The 23425-nt window shown below is 44.7% G+C and overlaps 1 protein-coding gene across 3 annotated transcripts in view; it reads left to right on the forward strand.

Annotated features, from left to right (window-relative positions):
* Positions 1-1038: 1038 nt before the first annotated feature.
* STK32C (serine/threonine kinase 32C) overlaps positions 1039-23425 on the forward strand; it is a 216354-nt gene continuing 193967 nt past the window's right edge. For 2 of the 3 annotated variants that reach the window (XR_012803573.1, XM_075612189.1), the window contains exon 1: positions 4639-5029. Coding sequence is in view for 2 of the 3 variants with exons in the window: in XM_075612189.1 (XP_075468304.1) it covers positions 4948-5029 (82 nt within the window). In the remaining variant the exon portion in view is untranslated. Of the gene's footprint in view, positions 1061-4638; positions 5030-23425 lie in introns of those variants that run through there. The other variant, XM_075612190.1, reaches the window with a different exon arrangement.

The following is a 23425-nucleotide window of genomic DNA, read 5'->3' on the forward strand; positions in this document are numbered from 1 at the left end:
CTGACAAGTGATTAGCTAAGTTGCTGATCGATGCGTTCTCCTGTAATCGATCGCTGATATTCGGCTGGGATTTCACTAAATGCATATTGGGTGATCTTCTGCTGCACTGACAGACAAAGTTCTGTGAGGAAGATCATGTGACCAAGCAGGCACTAGATTCAGTTGGTTCACTGCTAGAGGGGGCAAGGCTCAAAAAGGTGATGCTGTTTCAGAAGAGGATTTGACTTTGTAAATGGTTGCTATAGGAACAAAAATGCATGTGACTTTTTTAAATACTACAAGTATTTTCTCATAGTACAGAACTGATGTATTTAAAAAAAAACACACAAGTAGGATATTGCTTGGACTGCAGCTTTAATGCGTGATAGGGCAGATGATGTGCTATCACATGAAAAGCATTAAACTCAATTGGGACTTTTCATGCAATAGCACGTTATCTGCTCTATCGCACCTTACAGAATAAACCCCATAGACAGTAAAGTCTCCATCTTTGTCATGACACACAATTATGTAAGGTGGTAATATCAGAGCAGGATGCATTTTCACTACAGAAGGACCTGGATAAACTGGAAATTTGGCCAGGTAAATGGGAAATTATGTTTTATACAGATACTGTAAATGTAAGCCTATTATTTGGGAAGGAAGAATAAATAGGCTACATACAAATGAAATGGGACAAAATAAGATTAATTCTTGATAGAGAAGGATTTAGGGGTGTTTCTAGACAATGGGCTTAGCAATAGTGCTCAATGTCAGGCAGTAGCTGCAAAGGCTAATTGCATATTGTCATGCATAACACAGGGTATAGTTGTGAGGCGGTGCAACCGCCTTGAGGAAAAAATGTAAAACCGAACTGCCGTCTAATAGTAAAAAAAAGAGATTCATTGGGACATTAAGTCAGCAAGGGAAGGTTCTCTGATGCATTTCACGCAGGTGCCTGCGCGTTATCAAATCACTTTTTGATTAAAAAAAAAAGAGTTACACCGCCTCACAACTCTACCTCTCTAATGATCTTCTTTCGACAGGAATGCCGACAGTTCACGAGGACCCACGGAACAGAGTGAGTAACCTTTATAGTTTATACTCACCACATCACAGAGATTCACCACAATGTTTTGATATTGCAGCGTTACATAATATGTACTTCAATGATTAGGCTAATAAGCATGCATACAACATGGTATTTCTAATGTTTTTCTAATGCCTCACATGCTAAAGAATTACTTTATGATATCAGTGATAATCACTGACTCCGTGGGACAATACTCTCAAGTTTAAAAATACTGTCTGGGATTCTTTTCATACATTGAGATGAACTTTCATTTGTATATTACATGGACTTTCTGTTGGTAGCATCGCAGGTTTTTTTTTACTCCCATCACTTGTTCCAGATAACACAGGGTATACATGGAAGGCAGTATAATCTGGCCCATGTATAAACCCTTAGTAAGACCACACATTGAAAATGGAGTAGTTTTGGGCATCTCACATAAAAAAGATATTATGGAGCTCGAAAAAGTGCAGATAATAGCCATCAAATTTATAGAGGTGGAAGTTCTGACTTTTAAAAAAAATGATATCCAAATTAGGGTTGTTTAAATGAGAAAATATGCGCCTGCGATGGGATATGATTACTATATATGATTACTATTTACAAATATATTAAAGGTCAATGCAATGAACTTCCATGGAAGCATGTCATCCCAAGGACAGTAAAAATGACACCTGGTTATCCCATGAGATTGGAGTTAAGGAGATTTCACCAGCAGCAAAGGGAAATGGTTTGTTGCAGTAAGGAAATTAGAAATGTACTACCCATGGGGACTGTGATTGCAGATACAGTAGATATCCTTATGGAACGCCTCCCAGCTATGGTGAGTGCACTCGCAGGAATCTAGCACTACATTTTCTGGTCACATAGGTATTGTCTCAGGGCTTGCTTAGAAAATATTGAATTTTGCAGGGGCCGGTTAGAGAAGGACAAATATATAGGCGCTAGGAACTTTTCTCAAAAAACAAATTAAAGTTTATTGAAAGGTCTTTAAAGGTGAAAAGGCATTAAGTTCTTCAATAAAAATAATTTGGGCTTGAACTGCTTTACTCTCTGTTAAAGCTGCAGACCAAGCAATATCCTACAGGTGTGTGTGTTATTTTTTTTAAAAATAGATCAGTTCTGAACTATGAGAAAATACTTGTAGCATTTAAAAAAACAAAAAACAACTCTGAATGACATTTTAAATGTATTACAATGTAACAAGCATTTTTGTTTCTATAACAACCATTTACAAAGTCACAACACCTTCCTCTTCTGAAACAGGCTCTGGCACATCCCTTTATAAGCCCTGCCCTCTCTCTAGCAGTGCACCAATTGTATCTAATGACTGCCTGGTCACATGATCTTCCCCACAGAACTTTGTATCTTTGGTCCTCTTCTGCTGCACTGACAGACATTTTAGTGAACCCTTGAGATGAATCTTCGCCGATCGATCACAGGAGAACGGATCAATTGGTCAGAGTCTTCCTAGACATCCAGCTCCCTGCCACCATTCCATTGTCTTTCCACCGGGTGTGCTGCTGTTTGTCTGCTCTGGGGTTCCTCTGTCTGTCTTTCTCCTCTTGTTGCTCCTGCCCTTATAGTTTCCTGTTTCTTATTCCTCCCTTGCCTTTGTTTTCTGTCCAGACTCCTTCTGCCATGCCCTGATTTGCTTCTGTTTCTGTTCCTGTTTAGTCCTGTACATATTAACGGCCCTTGCTAGTGTTCTGGCTTTTCCCTGTTTGTTTCCTGCTCGTGAGTCCCTAGTCTCAGTTCCTGCTCCCCTGCCCTGTTTCTGCCTTTCTGCTGCCACTGACCCCCGCCTGGACCCCGACGATCCTTACTTGCCGCCTGCCACTGACCCCTGCCTGGACCCCAACGATCCTGCTTGCCGCCTGCAACCAACCTCAGCCCATGACCCCAACAATCTTGCCTCCCCTGCTGTTCTGGCCACCGAGGTCCTACCTGCTCCTGGAGTCCCCGTGACTGCAACTTAGCTTATTACTTATTATTGTCTGAATTGTATCGATGCACATATTAAAGGGGAAAAACAGACCAAAAAAACCCAGCAGATTGGACTGCTGCTTTACGTACTGAGGGGGTACAATTCTCCAAGTTGATGGAGCTTTTCAGCACCATAACCGGAACATAACTCTATAGTTCCCTATATACCCGGGCACTTGCAGTCTGAGATCCGTCTAAGGCGCAGTGATGTCTTGGGTCCTTCTCTAAACCCTAGGTGGGTCCTTCTCTAATCCTTCTTACCCTAAGACTACTGGCAGTTATGTTACTTTAAATAAACAACAAAATAAAACAGAATTTGAAGAAATAACAGTTGTGTTTGTTAAATTCATAATAAGAAGGTAACTATAACATACATCTTTTAGCATCAATATATTAAATTACTCTGCCGTACTTTTACTCTCCATGCTTTATCATAGGATACGGGGAGCTGCTATATGAAGGGAAAGGAGGCGTTACTTGATGCAAATTTACACCTATTGACATATCAATTACAAATGTTTTACAATTATTTTTCCCCACTGACTCAAGGAGACTGTTAAATCTGAGTTTGGGTAATCATACTTTTCAATGTATGTAGATTAAGGAAGTATATCGCCAGGAATGCCATAGATGGCAACATTTATTAATATTATGATGATGATTATTATAAATTGCTGTTTCATCCTTTTGGATTTACCAGTTTCAGTTTTTGGCTGGGCCTGTTGGGTCTCTCAAAGTACAATAAAGACATGAAAGAACAAAAAGGGAATCCACATTACTCAAGAAGTTTCCTTAGTTCTACTTTTCGTATAATTCACATCATACAGTATATAAAATGCAGTACAGTATTTTAATTGTAGACATTAAGAGACAGTGTGCTTTTTTTATTTTTATTTTTTTTATATATACCTTCATCCTTGTTCATTGGTATGTATTTTCCCTTAAAAAAAAAATCCTCAGCTTGTACTTTTTAATATCTTTTCTCCTTAGTACTAAACACTGTAAAGTGGAGGGTCATTGGCACTTTTCATCCACCAAAATCTTTTTATGTGCTCATTGGCAAATTCAATTTATTGCAAACTATTTGCAATTAATTTCAAATAGAATTAGATTGAGCATGTACAAAATTATGCAAGCAAACTACAGGTAGTCCTCGCTATCCAACGTTTCACTTTACAACGAATGGCATATCCAACGCTTTACAATGCAACCCTGCGGGCTGTTTTTTGACGCCGGAATGCCTTATCTGACGCCTGAATGTGTTATCTAACGCTCACCGCCACTGATTACCATGGGACTCACTTTACTACGGTGTCACTATCCAACGCTACTTCCAGAACGGATTCCGTTGGATAACCGAGGACTGCCTAAATAGCAATAAATCATACTTAAACAGAAGTGGTACTGTGTTCAATAACACAGAAATGCACACAGCAGAAAGGATACCATAGGTTACTTCCTGGGCCAAAGAGCTGATAATGGGAGGTTATAGAGTGGGAAGATTTGCAACTTGCAGTTATGAAATACACCAGAGGGTGGCATAAATAAACCTAATTTAGGAATCAGTTGCCAGAACAAGAAGAAAAAAAAACATGATCTTCTAAAAAGGGGAATGTGCTGCTTCTGTTCTATCTCTCACTGCTCCACTTCAAACATCAGCCTGGGCTTCTCAAACAGCACACAGAGCTGAAGTACAGAGTGACATCCAGGCTGGTCACCACTCTCCAGCAGAAGAAACCCTTCTCTATCCAACATGGTGCTCGCAATGATCTGAAAGTGCAGCAGAGCACGCCTGGCAAACACAAGGAAACCCAAAGGAAACACCAATAGAGCTTTCACTGTCCTTGAAACCGGCTTCATCTTCCTTAGATTTCCAGGAGATAGGGAATGCTATCTCGACCTCTGCCTAAATGTTTCACTGGAACAAGTGGAGGAAAAGGATGGGAGCCAACACCTCCTCCAAGAGACCCGTTTTCGACGAGAAGGAGGATGGTGAGTACAATTAATAAGCATGAATATAACCCTCTGCGCTGAATGTATCTTCTGTATTATTCTTTTATTGCAACGTTACCTATTTGCTCCTTTCCTGTACTATCAATCAATACTTCTTGAAGTATTAGGAGACGCGAACGCCAAGCTACTGGGGTATTTAGGGGAATGAGATGATCAGGGTCAACCATATCCCAACTTTCTTGACTTGGAGTACAAATGGTACACATGTCATTCAAATGCTATATTAAGTATTATAAAACATGGGTGCAGTAATTGGTTTATACTGCGGGGTTATGTGGGTCAGTGTCCTAAATTCCGTCCCCACAAATGCATTGACTCTGGAGATCATTGAGCAAGTCTTATTATATTGTAAAGTGGGTTAGAGAATGTTAGAAGACTCTGGTGCTACCATCATGTGGGCATGTCCTAAAAACTCTACAGTTTGGGGACAACAGAAGATGAATTGCTTGTAACGTGGTACATAGAATAACAGAAGACAGGTGCAATTATCAGGTGTTGGGTGTTATTCCAAGCTGTTAGGAGCATGGGAAAAGTGGGTTTGCTCCCACTCCCCCAAAACATGTATAATCTTTGGGGATTCACTTACCTATCAGAATCAATAACTAAAGTATATGTTTTTTTTATTTACATTTAGTTATTAAGTACCTGTACATGTGCTCAAGGGATTTAAATAAGTTATTTTGTAGAACATGGCATCAGTTTGGTAGCACACACATCCCTTACAGATGAATTAAATGTGCTACATAGATAACAGATTACATTTAGGAAGTCTTGTCAATCAAGGTCTCCCTGATGCAACCTAGTAAAAGTGGTGCCAATAACAGCAATAGATTTAGCAAAGAAGAAGTCCCAGTGTCTTTAATAAATACTTAGTCTGCCTATGTACCTGACCATTGAAAAATGAACCCCTTTGAGTGACACTTAAAACCCACTATCACTGTACCAAGCAGCTCTCACTTACAAAATTAGGGTGATAATATTTGTCCCCTATTTTGCAGCTGAGAGCTACTTAGCAATCTTTAAATACTCACCCATGATAATCTTTGCCACAAAATTCTGCTAAAGTGAGGCACCTTTGTACTCAGTGATTTTATTAGACATTTGATGGGGCTAGGGAACTAAACTACATTTCATTAAGCGAGTAAGAACTATAATTAGACTAATAGCCTGCTGGGAGATTGCTATATGAAGGAATCAGATCTATCTGTAACATAGAAAAGCTGATAATGTGGCACAGAGGTTTTTGCTTGCTCCAAATCCTTATTCAATAGATATGAGCAAAACAATCTCCAATTCTATTTACACGACAACTTTTATTTAAAAGCCCTGTAGACATTTTAAAATGACACTTAATACCATTTTAAATCTTATTAGGCTGCTGGGCTTGTGTGTCTCAGCTGCATAATTGCCATCTAAATATGATGGCTTGAAGATGCCATAGCCCCTCATGGTGAACACTGCCCGGATCATCTGCTGGGTTTCTCTCAGCTTAGCTGCTGCTATAAGGAACGCCTAATGCTTTAATGACTAATTGGATTAGTCATATATATGTGTAACACTAATGGATTCAGCAATACCTTACATGTGCACTTTACATTGCTAACAAGGAAAACACTCAAGAAGTCAATATAAACCGTATTTTATTGCATATATAGTATTTTGTTCCAGGTATTATGTATCCTGAATCTGAATTTCAAATGGTATGTGGGAATACTGTGTAATACTATGATGCCAGTGCACATCCTTTAAACCCCCAGTGGTTTCATTGAAACTTGTTTTTAAGGTTTTTCGCTGCGATTAGCAATTTGTGGCTCAATAGGACAAAGGGAATATTGTGTTACAGTGCAGGCGCACGGTGCCTCTACAAAGATGAAGTGAAACATTTGAAGGGCAATGGACATCAGAGCGTGTAGCATGGAACAGCAGGAAGTACAATATGTTACAGTGTGAAGCAGCGCTGGCCAATGTTTTGAGTAAACTTTGTGAGAGACATTATTCCTTTTCAATGCCGGAAACACATGGTAAACAATGCATGGGACTTGGAGCCTTTATGGACATGTTCAATAAAAATCAGTATTTCACATAGAAAGGAAACATTTTGACCTCTGCCTTTACCCCACTGAATATGAACATTTCATTATGATACTGTTCCCAACAGCAAAACTAGACATCACTGAGATCCTACACCTACAGGGTCAGTATTATTAGGCCGCGTCCATGGATAGTGCTTGCGGGCGGAGGTGCGCTGAGGTGCGCTTCCGCTCGGCACTGAGCCCCTACAGCCGCAATGAGAGCGGCTTTAGTAGGGGCTCGCCTACGCTTACGCGCGCTTGCGGAAGCGTAGGTGTTAGGGAAATTTAACATTTTCCCGCTTGCCGGAGCACAGGGCGGGTCACGTGAGGGGTTCGCCCAAGGAGGGCGAACCAGCTCCGTGACGTCACTGGCCCGCCCCCCGACACGACCCTGGACGGCGCGCTGTCTAAGGCCAGGGAAAGCACCCGCTTTCCCTGAGCCTCAGCGCGCCTCCGCCCGCCCGCCAGAACCATGGCCGAGGCCTTACTCTTTTTGCGCAGTATCTGCTTACACTGCTCCCTAGCCTGCATTGGAGAAATCATCTGCACAGAAGGGGGTTCTCTATCAATGTTTGGAGAGGATTTCATGGATTTAGTATGATATTATTATTAAATAACTCAAATAATGGTTATTGTATCTGCATGTATTTATCTGTATGTATTTGAATAAATTAATTAAATAGAAGTAGCTGTGTTAGTCCAGTTGCGATAGTGCAGAGTAAATAAGTACTTCAGTATTAAGTGATCCCTTTTTTATTTGGACTAACAATAGATATTACCACGAGAGTCAGTGGCGTAACCAGTGGCGGATTTCCCATTAGGCTCGGCTGTACAGTAGCAAAATGTTGGGGCGGAAAATTCCCCCTTTTTTTCTCATATACTGAGGCCCCCGCTCTCTTCCCCACTGATTGACGGGGGAGAGCATGGGACCTCTGTACAGTTTGTATCTTCTCCTTCGTGCCGCCCTCTTCCTTCTTCAGCTTTTTATATGTATCGAGGTGAAGTGGCGGTCTTTTTATATGTATTGGGGGTAGTGGGGGTCTTTTTTATATGTATTGGGCGGGAGTGGGGGTCTTTTATATGTATTGGGGGAAGTGGGGGTCTATTTAATATGGAATGGGGGAGTGGGAGTCTTTTTAATATGAAGTGGGGGAGTGGGGGTCTTTTTAATAATATGGAATGGTTCGGGGGTTGGTATGTATTTTGTGGTGGGGGATTGAGTGAGAGTGGGGTAATTGACGGAAGGTGGGCTCGATTGAGATGAGGAGGTGACGCAGGGGAGTGAGTGAGGAAAGAGGGAGTGAAAGACATTGGAAGAGAAATAGAGGGGGGCTTGTAGGGTGCGAAACGGGGGGGCTCACAATACCGCCGACACGGGGGGGGGGGGGGGCAGACATAACTTTAGTCCTGGGCCCCGGGATATCTGTCAGCGGTCCTGGGAGAAGATGCCGCCAGATGATGTCTCCATATGATGGTGCCAGAGAAGGTAGGAGTCGAGGCTCCGCACATGGCCTTGCAGCAAATCCCACAAAGATCTCAACCTGACCTGTTAATCTAACTCTTTACCCTTCTCTCTAAGGCTGTGTTTATGGTGCCGGCGCCGGCGACAGCGATGCGACGGTGATGTCACACTGCGGTCACTGGAAAAATCAAATTAATTTGACTTCCAGCGATGGCGACCAAGCTATCGCGCCGTCGCGTCGCTTCTACTATAAGCGCACAGAATGGGGGCAATACATTTGTTTTGCCGCGATGTCGCCGGCACTATAAGCGCAGCCTAACTCTTCCACCCTTCTCTCTAACTCTTCCACCCTTCTCTCTAACTCTTCCACCCTTCTCTCTACCTCTTCCACCCTTCTCTCTAACTCTTCCACCCTTCTCTCTACCTCTTCCACCCTTCTCTCTACCTCTTCCACCTTCTCTCTACCTCTTCCACCCTTATCTCTAACTCTTCCACCCTTCTCTCTACCTCTTCAACCCTTCTCTCTACCTCTTCCACCCTTCTCTCTACCTCTTCCACCTTCTCTCTAACTCCCACCCTTCTCTCTAACTCTTCAACTTCACTCTAACTCTCCCTCTTTCCACTCTAACTCTCCCTCTTTCCTCTCTAACTCACTCTCCCCCTCTATTTCTCTCACTCTTCCCCCTCCACCCTAACTCTCTCTCACTCTCCCCTGTCCCTCTAACTGTCACACTCAATTCCCCCTCCTCTCACTAAATTCCCCATTCCCCTCCCACTCAATTCCCCCTTTCTCTCATACTCCACCCTCCTCCTTCCCTCCTCACACTCAATCCCCTTATTCAAAAAATATGAATTAAGGCAACAACCAATGTCCTACTTTCTGGAATAGAAATTCCTATTATCTGCACGCCTTTGGGGTATAACTTGTAAGCCAAGCTTTCAGATCAGACCAATAGTTTTTCATTGTTAAAAAATCCCTTCTCGGTGTGGAGGTAAAACACATAGGTGGTTTTGGGTAGCAGCTATGACATACTCTTGGAGAGGTATTTTGTTTCAGCTTTAGTCCTCTTCTTCTTAGGATTTGAATCGCCAAACAAATATTTGTTGACTGTTCCACTTTCCTCCATCATCATTGAAATGCACAATTCTTGCATTGTATGACCAAACATTAATTTCTGCTATTTGAGTTGAGTTGACATTTGAAAAACCAACGTATATGGTGATGAAAGGCCACTTACAAATGACATCTATAAAGAACCTTCATACTGGTACATTAAAATCTTGTCTTGAAGTATGAGTATTGCAAAGGAATTTGTCATGTTAGCAATCATGTGCAATCCTGCTCTGCGTTATCTCCCCACATATTGAGATGTACAATAGAAAAGATAATACAGGTATTTTTGTTTCATCTGATTACAACAATAAACTCAATGTACGTAGCAGATTCTATGATCTTTCAGCATCTATAATGCAGAATGGTATAAATAAATACATTTTCCTCCCAACCTTGGGAATCAAAGGCAGATGACGTAGAATTGGGAAATTACTGTTTCAATTTACATAAAATAAGTTCCTTTATTTTTTTTTTCTGGGACTACTATCAAGATTTTGTTTTCTATCGACGTGATTCAGCTGGTTACAGAGCCAGTTCCAGGCTTCCATCAGTTCCAGCAGGATGAGACGGATACAAATTGTTCACAGTCCGCTGACATTGTGTTTGGGTGGGCTGGTGCTAATATTGTACGTCCTTTCAGTTCACTTCGGGAGCTGAAATGTCAAGTTGTGCATTCCTACGGCCAACAAGAAGTGGCAGCACAACTAAAGAGGCTTGTAGTGTAACAGTTCACAGGAAAGGGGCAGTTTTGACCAGGAAACCATAAAGTGTTTCCTATCATTTAAAGCATGGGTCCCCAACCTTTTTGTGTCCAAGGGCACACTTGAGAGTTCGGCAGAGATTGGCGGGCACCAAACAATTAACACACACTTCGCTTGGCGAGAAGCCTCCAGTGTTGCGCTGGTCCCACTCATGAATGCGTAAATTGGGCCCGACTTCTGGGCGGTCCCGACTTCAGCCACGGACCGGCACAAGAGAGAAGCACGCAGCGGTCGTGGGCACTGTGGTGAGCTACTCACTGGCAGCGGGCGAGCTATCGGTAGCTCACAATCGACACGTTGGAGACCCCTGATCTAAACCATATTATCATATTATTGTGGGTACCCACAAAATGGCTTGGTGGGCACCATGGTGCCCGTTGGGGACCCCTGATTTAAATGATTTCTGGGTAAAATGTTACCATTTAGAGATCCACTATATGTATGATAAATTACTTTTTTTGTGTGTAAACATTGAGAAAGAAAAGGGGAACAGAAGGACAACATTAAAAGCATAGGGGGCACGGAAGGAGAACTGATAACAGAAGAACATCGCAAATAAAAAGAAGACATTTATGTGGAAAAGGACACGCAAATACAGAGTAGTGCTTAGTAGAGACAGGTACAAAAGGGAGAAAATAAAGAACATTATTCTAGAAAAAAGAAAAATAGAAGTTTTCATTGGAGGTGCAATTTCTTATATATTGATGAAAGTGCACACAGTGCTGTACATAGCATTTTATAATCTGAATGAGTCACATCTCCAAAGAGCCTATCTTCTGGTCAGTACCCCTGAGGTACTACTGCATACAATGTATCTGATCTCAGACACGCTATTAGAGAGGGTTGGGGTTCCTTACAATGCATCTGATCTCAGACGCGCTATTAGAGAGGGTTAGTGTCCCTTACAATGCATCTGATCTCAGACGCGCTATTAGAGAGGGTTGGGGTTCCTTACAATGCATCTGATCTCAGACTCGCTATTAGAGAGGGTTGGGGTTCCTTACAATGAGAATTTCACAGTATAATTATGGGGTTCTTTAACCAAAAAAAAGGATGAAAACCACTGGTCTATATGGACTAATTGTCTACATTCTATATATTTTTTTATTGGACATTGAAAATACCAGATGTACCATTTTATGTGATATCTTTCCCAATCAAAGTGTCCTCCCCTATCTCCTGCGTGTTCCTCTGACAGTTATTGAGTTTTCTGCAGCCGTAGAAAACACTTTATTGATGTGCAGCCTGCCTTTCATCAAACAGAAAGGCTTCCTTTCTTTTCAGAGTGCAATTGTTAAGCTGAGGACAAGTTTTGTGTCAGCTAAGCAGGACTGCCACTTTACAGCAATTAAGCAATCAGCATCTGTCAATGTCATGGAAGTGGTGAGAGTGGCAGCGCTAGTTAATTTGTTTATAAATAATGTAGATGAGGTATAAAAAAAAAAAAGGATAACTTCAACATACACATTCTTCCAACCCCTTATATTTATATCACAAAGAGAATGAGGTGGAAGCTTCTCAAGGCACCAAGTCATTGTTATTAAACAAGCCTTAACTCTGACATCTAACTCCCCTCCTCCTGCAACCCCATTGGGAACAGCTGTGTGACTGGACCAATCTCTACCCTATGTAACATCCACCCTTGATGGCTCCAGCTGTCATCAGACTGAGTCATATTCCAACCTGAGCCACACCTTATCCTACAATGACCAGCCGGCTTCCAGTACCATCTTGTTTCAACATTGTCCCTCATTCCCTCTAGATCAGTGTTTTTCAACCAGGGCTCCTAGAAACCCTTGGGATCCCCGGGCATCCCTCAAGGGTTCCCTGCAATTTTCTGGTCATTTGAAAATGTGTATCTTAATACAAAATAATTTACTATGCATGTGGTCTCAGGGTTGCTCTCAGAGATGGTTGGGGTTTCCTCAGAATTTTACATAGGGTTCCTTAAACAGAAAAAGGTTGGAAACTAGTGCTCTAGATTGTAAGCTCACACGAGCAGGGCCCTCATTACCTCTTTGTGCATGTGTTTTCTCACCTGTATGTAACGTTCATGTTTTTGTTAACTACATAACTCCATGTACCCCATTGTACCGCGCTGCAGAATATGTTGGCACTTCACAATTAAACGATAACAATAATAATGAAATGCTCAGATCACTTCCAATAATAATAATAATTTATTTTCCACTTATCCGGATATATTATGTAAAGACCCTGATATTCTATATATGTATATATATATAAACAAAACACAAAAAAGCTCCATAGCGCGTAACTGTGTACAATAAGGGTAAATTTATTAAGGAGAGTGTCCCTAGGAGATACACTTACAAAAGGTTAAAATAACATGTACATTGGAGAGAATCTGTATGGGGCGTCATCTACAGGAGCGGTGGTAGGGCGGGGGGGTTCCGATCGTGATACTGAGCACCTGGTTTAGCTGCTTCTGACTCCTGCCACGAGTCCTGCAGCGTTTCAGCATCTCCAATGCTCAAAAGAGCTTCCTTCTGTGATGCAATGTTGGAAACACAGGTAGAACAGCTGAAAGAAGTGCCGGAGAACACAGGACCTCCTCCCACACGGGGGGGGGGGGGAGGGGGGACTTTAGGACTAGAGTTGAACGCCCCTGCTCTAGCAGAAGACACGTCGTGGCGCCTCTTCAAGTGAAATAGCAGTAAGGTGTTTACAGCAGAGTATTGCTTTGTATTTGTGTTCTTGGAACATGTATTTGTACAGTAATGACACACAATAGCAAATTGGGGAAAACTACAGGCCTCAGGTATTGACCTGGGTAATATTCTAATTCATTTTATATGCATCCTCACAGTTTTCCAGCAGGAATGCTATACCAATCCTGCGTATATCATATGTAGCCCTGTGTAGTTTTGGGGTTATATGTCTTTCTCCTCCTGTGCAATAATCCCTGTTAAGGGCAGGTTTGCCAGGAATAATCATGGGGTTTGCCCTCACACTCCTGTGTTGTGTAGTATCTGGTGAAGGTAGTGTCAACATGCTCTGTGTCCAATTACAGTGACACAGGTGTGGTGCCTATTGAGTGCACAACACTTCCTGTATTTAGGCAGTGTGCCTCACCACCTGAGTGAGACTGGTCTGACCCAGCAAACTGTCAGGGCTTTGGCAGGTTTTGTGGCCCTCCCTCAGGGGAGTGGTGTGGAAGAATATTCCTCGTACTCCATCAGGGAGTAAGGGAAGATCTAGACCTGCTTTCAGTGCCCTTGCCTGGGAGTGTACGGTCAGGGACTTCCTTTGGGTTGGCAACCTATAATGAGCGGCTGAAGACCAGGCTGCAATGATGCGCAGTCTGCCATTGTCTGACGAAATAAAGTATGCTGTTGCCAAAGAACCTTCTTGCCTGAGAGTGGAGTCATTCAGGGAGAAGATGCACCTAGAGGTTCTCTTTCAGGGACTCCTCCCTACTACGCTGGTGGTCTGGAAGACATGGAGGCGCTGTACCATGAGTGAGTATAACTCAGCACTACCTCATAAGCCAGTCCTGATGCCATCCCCCATACCATCGCGGGAGACTCAGGGATTCTGTAAGCCAACAGGTGCACCACACTACACCTTATGTAACATGGGTCAGTTTACACAGAAGTGGGTCAATATAAGATGGGCCCGGGCAAACACCGTTACACATATATATCACCATTTCCAATTAATCTATTCCAGGAGTGACCAACTCCAGTCCTCAAGGGCCACCAACAGGCTACATATTAGGGATATCCCTGCTTCAGCACAGGTGGCTCAGTTAAAGACTGAACCCCTGATTGAGCCACCTGTGCTGAAGCAGGGATATCCTAAAAACCTGACCTGCTCATGGCCCTTGAGGACTGGAATTGACCACTCCTGGCATATATGCTGCATGGTTAGTTTATGGCTCTGTAACACTATATTGTTCAATTGGGCCCTCACACAGCTGAACAGATCCCGTTTCAGTGCATTATGTGTGCAGTATTTCTTGTAGGTGTACATTGGCAGGAATGATACACATTCCTGCTGCCCTCACATTTTCAGGCCCCATATTGTTGCTATGGAGATCTTAAGACTTTCAGACGGTTTAAAAAAACAAAAAAAAAACAGAAATCACCAATTAATACTGTAGAGACTGTGTACATTTACATGTAGATGTTGTTTTTTTGTTTTACCCATAACTGGAACAAAAAACTCATACATTGTTTACATAAATATTCACAAGTGCTGTATACACAGGTATCAATGCCAGAGATGCATCCATATTGCAGTGTAACTGAGTAGCAGGGATTATTTTAATAATAATAATAATTTGTTCTTGTATAGCGCTGCTAGTTTTTACATAGCGCTTTACAAAGACATTTTTCAGGCACAGGTCCCTGCCCCGTGGAGCTTACAATCTATGCTTTTGGTGCCTGAGGCACAGGGAGATAAAGTGACCTCACAAGGAGCCGACACTGGGAATTGAACCAGGTTCCCCTGCTTCATACTCAGTGCCAGAGTCAGTGTCTTTTCTCTGCCGCTCCTCTCCTACTTTGTGTTTGTGTGATTTAGTGCTGTTTGTTGTTATTATTATTTTTATTACAGCTCAACCCCTTTACAACGCTGTGCTTGGGGTCCAAAGAATCACATCGCGTTATAAGCGGATCGCGTTAGAAATAATGTACAATTGTATGCATTGTACAGTAAAGTATTTAAGACACCAATAATCGTGTTGTAAAGTATTTATAAATACGAAAATTGGGAGCCGCGCTTGCATCGCATTATAAGCGGATTCGCATTGTAACGGATCGCGCTATAACGGGGTGGAGCTGTATTAATAATAATGATAATAATAATGTACCGAGTTTGCACCAAACTGCAACAATATTAAGGAAAAACATTCACATTGAAAATCCATGGAGTTTTTTATTTTGCTAAATCTGGTGCAGTATTTTTGGAACTGTTTTTGGGGGGGAGGAAATGTTGCTACTTGAAGTGAGTTTATTGTAGGGCGCTCTAAAGCTAAAATACTATGGGAGAAGCTTGAACGCAATTCCAAATGTAGAGCAAACATTTTCCTCTGGTCTTTAATTACCATGATGAGTTCTCTGACACAGTTCTTCTTAATTAATGAGGCATCAATGCATTGCCACATGGAGAGACATGTCAATATTTTCTCTTTAACAATGTAGGTCCCATCAAGCACAGAAGGAGTTAATCGAATGATGAAACACATGGCTTTCAAAAACGAAAAAGGATATTGTATTGTCGGAACATGTATAGTAGTGACACACAATATGATGTATGATGTGAACAAAGTCATATTTAAAATGACTATGTAAACACTCTTTTACCCATCAGCTGCTGGAGAGCATTGCCAAATATCTTGAGTTTTTATAGGCAAGCAAGAATGATAAAGAACACGTATGAGCACATTCACATGCCTGAGACCGGGCCACATACCTTACAGCATAGCATACTGTGCTCCCACTGCAGCAAAGGATTCTGGGTAATGACATGCAAATGTGCACTCAGGCTAATACTATACACATGATACATAAAGCTTGGCCCCCTGCAGACGCACTTACCTGAACGCCCCCCTACTGTGTCTGTATGTTCTTCCTATCTACCAATTGGATTGTAAGCTCTTCGGAGCAGAGACTCCTCTTCCTAAATGTTACTTTTATGTCTGAAGCGCTTCTCCCCTTTATATGTTATTTATATTATTTGTTATTTATATGATTGTAACGTGTATTACTTCTGTAAAGCGCTATGTACATTAATGGCGCTATATAAATAAAGACATACATACAGTACATACATACACAGTGTGTCACTTTTCGTTGCTTATCCACAGACCCCTTATGCATGCCATATTACACAGCTTATGGCTTATGCATGCCATATTACACAGCATTTAGAGCAAAGCCTTTGTTAAAGTGCATAGCCAGTAAAACTATGCACAGACAGTTATTTAAAATTTGGGGTCTTATTAGTGGGAGTATTGGCCTTGCTGATCGTGGCTTCAAACCAGGAACCCAGGTAAGTTTGGGTGAGTTAAAAAAAAAAAGTGAAGGCACGAAACATTCAAGAATGTATCCCCATCTTTAGGGTGACCAGATTTTGAAAATGAAAAACCGGGACATTTTTTTTTTTTTACATAACAGTTTATTTATTGTAGTACACTTATTACATAGTTGTGTGTGTGTGTTGACCTCACTAATCGAACAAAAAAAACCCTGATGTGAATGATTCTGAACCCATTAACCAGTGTCAGGATTCCCCCTCATCACAATTTCTAAAGCAGCAATCCAGCCTGGGATCTTACCTGATCCGCAGTCCCTCAAGGTACTATACTGGAGGGGAGGTGTTCCCTACCTGTCTTCCGATGTCTCCCGCGTGAAACTTGAGTCAGATCTGGAAGAAAGCAGGGTAGGTTACTTCGGTGTAGGTATACGGCAGTTAAGATAAGACAGGGAGGGTGAGAGAGACAGAGGGAGGATGAGAGAGACAGAGGGAGGGTGAGAGAGACAGAGAGAGGGTGAGAGAGACAGAGAGAGGGTGAGAGAGACAGAGAGAGGGTGAGAGAGACAGAGAGGGTGCGAGAGACAGAGAGAGACAGAGAGAGGGTGGGACAGGCAGGGTGAGAGAGAGAGACAGGGAGGGTGAGAGAGAGAGACAGGGAGGGTGAGAGAGAGACAGGGAGGGTGAGAGAGAGACAGGGAGGGTGAGAGAGACAGGTAGGGTGAGAGAGACAGGGAGGGTGAGAGAGAGACGGAGGGTGAGAGAGAGAGAGACCGGGATGTTGAGAGAGAGAGAGAGAGAGACAGGGATGTTGAGAGAGAGACAGGGATGTTGAGAGAGAGAGACAGGGAGGGTGAGAGAGAGACAGGGAGGGTGAGAGAGAGAGAGAGGGATGTTGAGAGAGAGAGAGAGACAGGGATGTTGAGAGAGAGAGAGACAGGGATGTTGAGAGAGCGAGACAGGGAGGGCGAGAGAGAGACAGGGAGGGTGAGAGAGAGAGACAGGGAGGATGAGAGAGAGAGACAGGGAGGATGAGAGAGAGAGAGAGGGAGTGTGAGAGAGAGAGAGAGACAGGGAGGGTGAGAGAGAGACAGGGAGGGTGAGAGAGAGAGAGAGAGAGACAGGGAGGGTGAGAGAGAGACGGAGGGTGAGAGTGTGAGAGAGAGACAGGGAGGGTGAGAGAGAGAGACAGGGAGGGTGAGAGAGAGAGAGAGAGACAGGGAGGGTAAGAGAGAGAGAGAGAGAGAGACAGGGATGTTGAGAGAGAGAGAGAGACAGAGATGTTGAGAGAGAGAGAGACAGGGAGGATGAGAGAGAGAGACAGGGAGGGTGAGAGGGAGAGACAGGGAGGGTGAGAGAGAGAGAGACAGGGAGGGTGAGAGAGACAGGGAGGGGGAGACGGGGAGACAGAGAGACGAAGAGGGGGAGACAGAGAGGGGGAGACGGGGAGACAGAGAGGGGGAGACGGAGAGGGGGAGACAGAGAGAGGGAGAAAGAGGGGGAGACAGAGTGACGGAGAGGAGGAGAGAGAGGGGGAGACGGGGAGAGAGAGGGGGAGACAGAGAGGAGGAGACGGGGAGAGAGAGGGGGAGACAGAGAGACGGAGAGGGGGAGACAGAGAGGGGGAGACAGGGAGAGAGACAGACAGGGAGACAGGGACAGGGAGACAGGGACAGGGAGTGAGGGAGACACACACACACAGACACACACACTGGTACACACACACACACACACACACACACTGGTACACACACACACACACACACACTGGTACACACACACACACACATACACACACACACACACACACACACACACACACACACACACACACACTGGTACACACACACACACACTGGTACACACACACACACACTGGTACACACACACACACACACACACACACACTGGTACACACACATACACTTGTACACACACACACACACACACACACACACACTGGTACACACACACACACTGGTACACACACACACACACACACACACACAGGTACACACACACAGAGGCAGCCACGAGCAGGCGGCTCCCCGCCTCCCCCTGCACCCACCGCCGCGCCCATCTCCCGCACCAAGGGGGGGGGGGGGGGGGTGGATGGGAGCGCCGTGAGGTAAAGGTACAAACTGCCGCCCCCCCTCCCCCGGCGGGCAGCCACAGGTTCCCGGGACAGAATGGGGACACACCGCGCAGCCACCACTGCCCGCCCCCGTGCCCATCTACCGCACCAAGGGGACCGTAGGGGAAGGGAGCGCCAGGACAGGAGGCAAACGATCATACACCCACCTATCACCCCGGGGTGGGCAGAGGGGGGGAGACACCGCGCAGATTAGCCAGGAGCGGGCAGAGACACACACACACCACGTGTGCTCTGCAGCAGGACGTGGAAGCCCCGCCCCCAGGCACCCTGGCCCTGACCCCCGCCCCAAGGCACACAGGCCCTACCCCCCCACACAGGCCCTGCCCCCCCACACAGGCCCCCAGACCCCGCCCCCCCAGGCACCCTTCCTTTCCATTCCCACATGCCGGGCCTCGGTGAACAATGATGCCGTGGGCGGAGCTTAATGCCGGGACGCAGGGGATTGGCCAAGGTAGCAAATGCCGGGGGGCGGGACTTTGTACAATGCCGGGCCGCATCCTCCAATCAGCAAGGCCCAGCATGTTTCTACAGAAACTCAACCCCTGGCATTAAAAAAAATACTCACCAGCCGGGCTGCTGCAGTCTCCTCCTCCGCACCGCCGCTCACTCGCTCACTCGCGCACCGCTGCTAATTACTCGCGCACCGCCGCCGACATTAAAAAAAACGGGAACACACAGGGAAAAACCGGGACATTTCCGGGACACACAGGAAACCGGGACAGCAACCGAAAAACCGGGACTGTCCCGGCAAAAAGGGGACGTCTGGTCACCCTACCCATCTTACACAAGTTCTGTTAAGACTGGAAAAAGGTATCAACTGTCACAGCACATTTTAATACACTTGGATCACTGTGTTTAAAAGGCATATATCAAGATTCTGAGGGTGGAACTGGGGGGACAAACTTGGGGTCAACACGTGTGCAAAATACTTGCCGATGATGTATCAAACAAAATAATGCCATTGCGTTCAATATGATTCCTGTCACTTGATACAAATGATGCTGTCTTTTGCACTGGTTTTGCTGCCAGGAAACTTTAGTAAATGAACCCCTAACCATTTTAAAGTTTGGTTCCTGTCTAAAGTGTTAGCCGGCTGCATTATACACATCTGAGTGTTTTAAAGCTGGTGTGCTCAACTCCAGTCCTCAAGACCCCCAACAGGTCAGGTTTTGAGAATATCCCAGCTTCACCACAGGTGGCTCAATCAGTCCCTGCTTCAGCCCAGGTGGCTTTGAATGAGCCACTGATTGAGCCACCTGTGCTGAAGCTGGGATATCCTCAAAACCTGACCTATGGGGGGGGGGGGGCCTTGAAGACTGGAGTTGAGAAACCTAAACCTAAAGGGTTCTCTAACAGTGAATTAGTTAAATTAGTTAAATAATGCTAAAAAACTTTATCAAGGCTACTACTGATACAGGTTTTTAGGACATTGTGTCGAAGTCCCGTCTAGTATTGTATGTCTTTATTTATATAGTACTGAGATAGTTTGGTGGTATATAGATTTTGTCTTATTGCTCAGTAGTTCATAGCATAAAACGAAACATTGCACAATACAACCCTTGTATTGAACCCATTTCTGTCATATATAGTCTTATATCTGTACTCTAGAAACCCCATATGGAATAAACACTGATTGAGCCACCGGTGCTGAAGCAGGGACTGATTGAGCCACCTGTGCTGAAGCATTGACTGACTGTGTTGGAAGACAGCAGATGAAGTAGTAGCTTAGCATCAATAGCATTGTCCTTGAAGTTGAAGATAATTAGTATCATGAATTAGATTGAAAGATTCCTTGGGGTGAGCATTTGTCACTCCTGCAAAGCTTGTGTACATTACATATTGCTGCATATAAAGATGTTGGTTTATACTTGGAGATAAATAGTAATACTGATTGCCAGATTGTGGCTGGAAAAACATAGTGGTGCAAACTGCTGCTTGCAACCACAGTGCCATTAATAATATTCGCCAAATTCCTTTCTGTGATTAATTCCCTCTGCCTGGTACTGTAGTGGTGGTTTCACAGGTGCCATGGCAACAGAACGGAAGAACGCAGTGTGTTGTTAACCCATCAGACAATTCACATTATTAATATTGTCACAGTAGATTGAAGAAGTAACTTTGCAATAAAAGAATTCAAGAACACGTTTAGTAGGTTTTCTGTGTGACTGAGAGATTTGTCCCATTCAATCTCAGTATTTGGACTTTAGAAGTTGGGTTCATTTGTTTGCAGGAACCGCCCCCCATATATAAGATGGTTACATTTATTATACTAGCTGAAAGTACCCGACATTGCTCAGGAATTCTAAGAAACCATCCTCATCCCTCCCTTCCTCCTCTTTTCACCCCCCTACCCCCTTCTCTCTTCCCCCTTCATCTCTCTCCCATGACTTGCCTTTAACACCTTATGATGTTCCCAATTCTTTCCGCCTCTCTCTCCTTCTCCAGCATTCTTCCTCCTCACGCGCCTCCTAACGTCCTCTCTTTCTGTGTAAACTTTATAGCTATCTGCAGGGGCAGATTTCCCATTGGGCCTAGGGCGGCAAAATTTGGGAGCGGCAAAATTGTCTGCCCTCGTATACATTTGCCGCTCTCTCAGGTCTATCGGGTCTGATGGGAAGTCACTTACATATACCGGGCGTCTCCCTGCTGTCTCCTTTCTGCCGCCCTCCTCCTTCCGATTCGTAGCGTCAAATGACGCAGCGGACGTCACCAAAGTGGCGTCACACGGCATCTCATTGCCACTCATTGCTGATATGGTGATGAAGGAAATGTCTTTATTCCCTTCACTGCCTTGAGCTGGCACCATTCAGTTCGCTGTAACTAGTTTGAATAATGTGTCATAAACCCAGTTAGCGCCAGACTTTGATTTCACCAGTAGGAGTTGGCCTGAAACCAGGCTTATATCTTTAGGGAGTTTGAAAGGAAAAAATGTTCACATTAATAATAAAATATTGAAATTAATTTTATTGATCCCAGGAAAATTGGACTAAACACGGATTAAGTGTTCAAATTTACAGACTTGCTGTGTCCTAATTCGGAATCACTTTCTCGGGTTGAACTTTTTCTCTGCGAATTGGAAATTGAAACTGATAGGTGACCTGATTTATTTTTTTATCTAACGAGGACGAACAAAATCTTAAACCCTGATCAAGAAAACCTCATTAAACTCCACAGAATATTTAAAAAAAAAAAAGAATGCACCTGCACTAAGGCTGATGCAACAGGACCATGTAGCCCTGCCCCACGTAGCCTTCTCCCAGGTAGCCTTCCCCCAGGCAGCCCTGCCCCAGGTAGCCTTCTCCCAAGTAGCCTTCCCCCAGGTAGCCTTCCCCCAGGCAGCCCTGCCCCAGGTAGCCTTCCCCCAGGCAGCCCTGCCCCAGGTAGCCTTCTCCCAGGTAGCCTTCCCCCAGGTAGCCTTCCCCCAGGCAGCCCTGCCCCAGGTAACCTTCCCCCAGGCAGCCCTGCCCCAGGTAGCTGCCTCAGGTAGCCCTGCTCCAGGTAGCCTTTCCCCAGGTAGCCCTGCTCCAGGTAGCCTTCCCCCAGGTAGCCCTTCCCCAGGTAGCCTTCTCCCAGGTAGCCCTTCCCCAGGTAGCCCTTCCCCAGGTAGCCCTTCCCCAGGTAGCCTTCCCCCAGGCAGCCCTGCCCCAGGTAGCCCTGCTCCAGGTAGCCCTGCCCCAGGTAGCCCTTCCCCAGGTAGCCTTCCCCCGGGCAGCCCTGCCCCAGGTAGCTGCCTCAGGTAGCCTTTTCCCAGGTAGCCCTGCCCCAGGTAGCCTTCCCCCAGGCAGCCCTGCCCCAGGTAGCTGCCTCAGGTAGCCCTGCTCCAGGGCCGTGCCCCCTTCCTCCACCAATTCACAAAGGGGACTAGCAGTTGCGTTCTAGTGGGGGAGTGTCCTTGGGCAAGATAGTATAAGGGGGTGGTCACATGGGTAAGACCTCTTACTATGTGGCCTTTCAGTGAAGCAGAGAAGCAGTTGTCATAATTTGCATGGCACCCCAACGCACTCACTAAGATTTTCTTATTCCACCCAAGTCAAGGTGAGGTTCGTCATATAGATATTTAGCCATTTATGCTAAATCTGCTTTGTGATTCTCTTCTTCTGCCCACCCACCTGGAATTGTTTAATTTGTTGTATATTGTGACACTACTACACTTACACACTGTGATACCACCAGGTATCTCTAGGTGCTGGAACAGTGCAGTAAGTGTGCTTTCCAGCTCACAGAGAGTTAATCCTCCCTGGAATGGAGTCCAGTCGTATTAATTAGGCAGCAGTTGCATTAGCCATTCTGTCCGCCAGATGCATTGTCCGAAACCGTACCCGCTTATCCGATGGTCTCTGCCACGATTAACATGGGACCCACAAACCGACGGTCCGTTAACTGACAGCGGTTTGCGGGACGCATTCCGTCGGATAAGTGAGAACCGCCTGTATATACATTTGAAGTCTAAAATAATAATTAATGTCATTTGGTTGAACAGTGTGTAATTTGTCACAACTTGGTGTAATGGCCTTGCCAGGCTGGTGCCTGTAGAGGGAGAGAGGGGGTGGCCCGGTATTAAAGGGGTTGCACCCCATTTGGCCACCCCTGACCGCACCAGGGAGACAAGGGGTTAACTGGGCTGAGGTCCAGAAATGTGATGTAACCCTTGTTATGACATGTAAATGTATTTTCCCCTGTTCCATTGTAATGTCTGGTTACTCAGTGTTTGCATCACACACACACTAGAATCCATCCGGGAGCACAAGGGTTAATAATTCTTTAATGATTATAGCTCTTTGTGTAAGTTTCCCGCCTTTTTGGACACCATT

This window comes from Ascaphus truei, chromosome 8 (assembly GCF_040206685.1).
Source record: "Ascaphus truei isolate aAscTru1 chromosome 8, aAscTru1.hap1, whole genome shotgun sequence".
In the NCBI taxonomy this organism is placed as follows: domain Eukaryota; kingdom Metazoa; phylum Chordata; class Amphibia; order Anura; family Ascaphidae; genus Ascaphus; species Ascaphus truei.